Source organism: Pteropus medius, unplaced genomic scaffold, assembly GCF_902729225.1.
Source record: "Pteropus medius unplaced genomic scaffold, Ma_sr-lr_union100, whole genome shotgun sequence".
Taxonomy (NCBI): Eukaryota; Metazoa; Chordata; class Mammalia; order Chiroptera; family Pteropodidae; genus Pteropus; species Pteropus medius.
The window spans coordinates 11,135,049-11,141,890 of record NW_024350319.1 but is presented as its reverse complement, the minus strand read 5'-3'; the positions used below and the strand labels follow the sequence as shown (position 1 = coordinate 11,141,890).

Below are 6,842 nucleotides of genomic sequence, written 5' to 3'. Positions count from 1 at the left end.
CTTAGGAACTGCTGTAATGCAAATCACCTATATATGTGCTAAGACAGAGCCTTTTTTTTTTCTCTTAAAGTTACTTACTGTACACTAGACTTTTCAAAGGAAAAGGGAATAATTTGAAAACTGAAAATCTGTGACTTACCAAGAAAATCCTCAATCAACAATTGACCCTCATAATAATAAATGCGAACAGTCATATTTATCAAATATGACAAGGATAGGCTCATTTTAAACAGGCTCGCAAGATCAGGCAACCTGACAGCCACACCTGGTGTATATGGAGGTCATTATAAACAAACCACAGTGAATCTCATGTGACATGACCATACATATAGTTACTGAGGTTACAAGTGACGGATAAAACAGACCGGATTAAAGAGTGAGGGCACTCCATGGCATTAAACCTAGTCTATAAGGAGTAGCTGCAGAGCAGTGACCCTCAAATAGGCATTTCACTATGCAGGTAGTTTTAAAATGTTCTTTGGCAAATAGGCCACATAAATGATTTAGGATTTAACAGAGTCACTCATTCCAAAAGCACAAATAACACAGATAAGCCCAAAATTGTTTTCAATTTGACTCCCACAGCATTATTTCATCATGTTTACCTCGTTGACAAAACAAAGTGAAAATGTGCATTTATACAGTTAATTTAACAAATTTCAAAAGCCAAATCTGACAAAAGTGCTCCAAACTACCTGCTGAGGTCTGAATTTTCCAGTTAGGCTTTATACATATTTATACAATCAACTAAAACACTGCCAAAATTTTGTTAATTTTTTCCTAGACCTACATTAACTTAATTGTCCAATTAAACTAGGTGCTTGTTGATTTATTTTCTCTGTATCTGGTGACTCAGAAATAGCAGCAACCTTTAAGGAATTTTTAATGGAGCTCAGTTCCCAAACGTGTAAGCTGATGACATGCACTCCACAGCAGCGTCTGGCAAGCTTGTAGAGATTCTTAAGGACAGCCTTCCGCAGAAGAATATACACCCAGGGATCCAAGATTTGATTCCATGTTGCCATTCGGAGAGCAAAAAGTATTGTTTCACAGGTCTCCATAGAACTATTTCCATTTATTCCAATGTTGGCCATCGTCACCTGCAAAACAAACAACATAAGGAAATTGATTGATAGACATTTTCTCAGTCCTACAGTTTTTTTTAACTTACCTAGCTACGCTTTATGGTATTGATTTTACCTTCCACAAAGAGATGTTATTTTGCAAAATACTGACAAAAAAAAATGAACAGCAGAAACGTTGACACATACATCTGAATCCTTTGCATTCAAATTGACATCAGAATTACAAAAAGAATAACTTATATGGTGAGTCAAATATGCACAAATAGAGTAAGTCAAGAGAGGACAAACAGTAATACTAGTAACTGATTTCTTTTTTTACTTCTGAGAATAGTAAGCTCAAAGCCAACACTCATTTGTATATTTCAATGAAAAAAAAAAAACTAAAGTATATTTAGGTAAATAAAGTATAGACAAGTTAAGGTATATATAAACTATAGATAAGAGTTTTTAAAAATGATTTTAGAGTATCTGATATTAATTTGCACATGGCATACAATATTTTTCTGAAATGTTACTTTTAGAATTTTCTGCTTGGTAACTACTTGGAATCCTTGATACCAAGGATTCCTATTTCATTTTCCTTTTTCTATATCTCTCACCCTAGTCTTAATTTAACTTGTTAAAACATTCCAAAAGTACAATGGGATTTTCTAAGGGTTTTGAGGAAATGAGTTCTGGTCTGTATTACCACTGAGACTTAATGTAGATTTTGATCTCATGTGTCCATTTCCTGACCACCCATGATGTAAAAGAGACCATTTTATGGAATAAGTTCCATAAATGGTCCCAGCTACATGTTAGAACTGGTTTATCACTGAGCCCAGCTTTGACTTCCAAATAAATAGTCGCAGGACAAACGAGGTGGCGGGGGGGCGGGGGTGTTGGGGGGGTAGTAGAGTTTGAAAATAGTTTGGATATAAAAACAAATAAGAAATAAATTAACAAAATTTAAGCTGAAAAATTAAGGGAGGCTTGGACCATTACGCCACCAGGATTAAGAGACGATATAATGAAGCCTAAAACCAAAAAGAGAAGAAAATCAAGTCTTCTTGGTCTCCTTACTGGATCATTATCGAAGGAAATGTCTTAATTTGGCCTGATGATACTACCAGTTGAAAGATAAATGTCCCTTATCAAAACCTTCATTATCCATGCAACAAAGTACAATCTCTTTAACTGCCTCCTTGATGATGCACCTGAATTTCACCTGTACAATCCAATCTCCCCTGCAAATATCCTAGCCTCCAACCGCTGTGAAGGCCTCACTTGTCACAAATGGACCACAGCCTTCTGAGCTTTGGCTTGTGTAACTCTCTTTGTTTTGAACTCTTGTTTCCTCCTTTCTCTGCCTGACAAACTCCTATCCATCCTCTGAACCTCACCTCCATGAAACTTTCCCCAACTTATTGAGATGAATTAGCAAGTAGCTCCCATTTTTGTGTTCCCACAGCACCCTGTCCACCCTAGTAATATCACTTACGACACTCCAGAACAAGTATGCGTTTATCTGTATATCTATGAGCATCTCTTCTTTTCATTTCTAATATCCAGAAAAAAGCTCACACCTAGGAAGTACACAGTAAGTGTTGAATGAATAACACTGTATTCTTTTTATTCATTGAAACTATCTGATCATCCATCAGAATGGCCTAATATTTTGAAGCTTGAAATGTTTTTAAAAGTTTTAATACAATAGTTTTATAAAGTTTTAATCCACTAGTGAAGGATTCTGAGGTGATTTGTTGTCACCAAAAGAAGCAAGACTTGCAGTCCATGCAGATCCCTTGGGAAAAGGTTTTTTCTTTCAGGGTTCATTTCCTAGGGGAATAATGTGTCAAACTGCAGGCCTAAAGATTCTGTAGATAAATCAGGCCAAACAAGTTTCAACACAGAAAAAATTACAGTCCCCACACAGTAGTACCTAGATCAGGTATAGACTCTTACATCACTGTTCCCCAAATTATTCAACAGGATTGAAGAAATAAACCTATACGGGCCCAGTTTCTTTTAGACGAAAGTGGGGCCAAGATCCAATTGGCAGTTGGACTGAGATATTTTCACTTTATATTTTTTCTTTACTCATCAAATATTTGTTGATTATCTGCTATGTGCCAGGTGACGTGTTTGACACTGAGGGCAAAATAGCAGATCAAGTAGATATGTGCCTGACCTCGTAGAACTTACAATATTTGCTAGGTTAGGGTGTGGTGGGTGGTGATTCAAGGATGAATGGTTAAATATTTCTCTTGCCTCATGAATATTAAATGAATGCATTTCCTATTAATGACTAAGTATGTTCCTGGGGAACCCAGAACCCAGCCAAGACACTCTGTGTAGCTGGGAACAAAGATGGTCAATGTAATTGCATGGAACAGCTGGGCCTGGCTCAGAGATGTGCAAATTTAAAATGCCTAAGTTACATGACAGGCACTTCTCTGATTCTCCTCCCTCCTCTGCAATCAGCAGTGTGTCTGTCACCAGCCGTAAAAGGACTTTGAGTTCTCTGCTGAGGACTAGCCAGCACCCAGGCTTCTCTCCAGAATATCGCTGTCCCCAGGCATTAACTCTCACTCTCTCACTCCTTCCACCCCAGGCCAGTCTGGAAGAGGTTGCTCTGGGGCCTGGCTTGGGAGAATCTAATCACTTAGCCATCAACAAAGATGTAGGCGGAATATTTATATAAAATGATTATGATTAGTACATTATTGATAGTAGCATATTATTGAAAACTTGAGACAACCTAAGTATCCAACAAAAGATAAATTATGGTAATTTCACATAATGGAAAAATATGCAGGCAATAATGTTTGTGATTCAGTATTAACTCTTTAAAAAGCAAGTTACCAAACTATATTGACTATGTGATCCCAAATCCCAAATTTGGGGGGAAAAATATATATATATATATATATATTTTTAAATATATATATTTATATATATATATAAAATTTTGTGCATGCATAGAAAAAAGATTAGAGTATATTTCACCGTTTTCATTGGTAAAATCTAGATAGTAGAAGGACAGAGGATTTCGATTTTTTCCTTTGGTTTATCTCTAATTTACTAATTTTTGAAGATAGGTCATGCATTGCTTTTGTAATTTGTGCTCTTTTCTCAAGTAATTTATTGATATATACTATTGCACTAAATCAGAACTAATGTGGATTATTTATGCATGTATATGTGTATGTGAGTGAAGTGCCACAGAATTGCTTGAAAAATTCAAGCCTTGATAAGACTGGCACAAGTGTGGGAGCTAGAGTAAGAAAGAGGCAAGTCTGCCATTTTCCATGGGCTCTGTCAACAGTCACCGCACAAGCCCTGAAAGCATTTTTCTCTGGCCAGCCGACATGACCTTGGATTCCAGAGAGTCGTGTACAGATTCTCATCACAAACACAGCCTTTCGTCTAGTTTCCAAGAGGCACCTGGCACATGGAATTATTATGTGTTGTTGTCTAAAATACCTTTCTTTAGACCTTGGCATGTTATAGTTGTTCATCTTTGTTAATGATTAGAATTTTGAGAAGTGGACAGGGCAAAATATTCAGATATTATTTGGGAAAAAAAACAATTAATTAACCTGATATCTCTAAGACATTCAACACTAAGATAAGAGAGAAATACTGAGGTCAAATAAGAGTATGAGAAGAAGAGTTCGTGTTCATTGCCAGTTGCACAGAGCAAAATAGATAACACTTGTAATAAAATCTCCATTTATCTAGGCCACACAATACAATTAAATTAATTGTTAAAGTGATCAAAATTAATGAATCTGCCAGGCTACTTCACTCATAAGTAACAGCTCATGTTTATTAAAGTTTTATTCTGTAAGCTAGTCCATCATTTCCTACCCTGTCTGTGTATCTGTTTGTCAGTGTCAGTATGCCAGTGCCTATTCACAATTAACAGCCATGGTAAATTTTAAAAATTATGCTTCCATTTCTTTGAGTAATCACAAAAGTAAATCAATCCAGCCCTGAGTAGTTTCTAAGTATCTACTACATCCCGGTATTGTGCTAGATGCTAGTGATACAGAGATGAATATTTAGAAAAATCCTATGTAACACATGATATATTTTGTTTACTTATCTAGGTTTTTTTCTCATTCTTTTTTTTTTTTATTAGTTTCAAGTATACAGTACATTGGTTAGACATTTATATAATTTATGAAACGATCTCCCGGATTCTCTATCTTACCTCTGGCTCTACAAATAGCCATTTCCTTACTGCTGTCTGCATTCCCTATGCCGTGTTCTCCATCCCCATGACCCTCTATTAACTACTAATTTGTACTTCTTTAAACCTCTACTGCTTTCTCCTAGCCCTGCTCCCCCAGGCCTCTCCCCTCTGGCTGTCACCCATTGTCCTCTATATTTGTGGATCTGTTTTCAATTTATTTGTTCTTTTTGTTCCTTAGATTCCACATGTCAGTGAAATAATATGGCATTTATTTTTGTCTGACTTATATCTAGTTCTTATTACTATCTCTCACTCTAAAATATGCTCTCCTGAAAGCATGTTTTTGTTTGATTGATTCTCTGCTATATCCCCAGCACCTGGCATACAGTAGGGCAGTCAATATTTGTTGAATGAATGAAGTCCCTATAAGGAGAGACTGACAAAAGCAAAGTTATGATGTTGCAAGTAATATGATAAAAGCATGTAAAATGTGTCACAGGCAGGGCTATTTAATTGTACATGATCCCAGATGCAGTCATTAAAAAGTGTAACTTTTTGAAATTTTTCTAGGACATCAAAACCAATTATTCAGACTGAACAAATTTTGAATTTATGGTGATTCTACTGCAGTTTGTCTCAATTTCTTCTTGGCACTATTTTTTAAAGAAATTTAAATGAATATATAATCAAAACCATTACTGGTAGAATGTCCAACTTCTTTAGATACAAAACCATTTCTTAGAATAATATCAACATCTTTTTTCATATGAACAATGTCTATGACAATTATACATGGTTCTCATCTAGTCAGTGAAGCAGGTATTTTCCCACATAGTTATCTTATTCCAAGAAGCACACCATTCCTTTCCTCTTTTCCGTCATTACAGAAGACTAGTTCAGGGACAGTTTCTTCGGGAAATGAAAGAGTACACAGAAGTATAATTCATTGATTGACAAGTTATTGTCCCTCATATCATCATCCAAAGACTTATCTTTAGGTTTAACACTTGAATAACACAGAGCTAGGGAGCTAATTGTGATTATGGGATTATAACTCAGCTTTACCAGATGATGAACAAGTTCCCTCAGGAAACCTTGCCTAAAGACCATTCCATTATATCTCCATGTGAGAAGTTTAATCTATCTGTTAATTTGGATACTTAGTGAGTAAAGAACTATGTATCAATGGTTGATTTTAAAATGTCACAGCACCTATGAGTATTTGCAAATGAGAAGTGTCATTTTAATTCAACTTCAATGACAACTTTAGAAAAGGCACATTATATAAATCACTGAATCCATCTCAATTCAACAGGTGACATTTAGAGTTAAATATATTTGTGGCGATTTAACTAAACAGTGTTTATCTTTGAAATAGATTGTTTCATTTCTGCAACAATGACTATAAGACCCTTCAGGAAAAATTTATCCTTGTGCAACTCTAATATGCTTTAAAAAAAAAAAAACTGTAACAAACTGAAATGTAGAGGCTTTTTTATATTTAAATTATATATATTTTTAGATTGCTGAATATAAAAGGTAATAATATTTCAAATCATTACTCATTTATTAAATGC

General features: G+C 35.3%; 1 protein-coding gene across 1 annotated transcript in view; it reads right to left on the bottom strand.

Annotated features, from left to right (window-relative positions):
• Positions 1-327: 327 nt before the first annotated feature.
• Positions 328-6,842, bottom strand: part of PTGFR (prostaglandin F receptor) — a 32,021-nt gene continuing 25,506 nt past the window's right edge. The window contains exon 3 of the mRNA XM_039838473.1: positions 328-1,100. Coding sequence (XP_039694407.1) covers positions 792-1,100 — 309 coding nt within the window. The 3' untranslated portion in view covers positions 328-791. The remainder of the gene's footprint in view (positions 1,101-6,842) is intronic.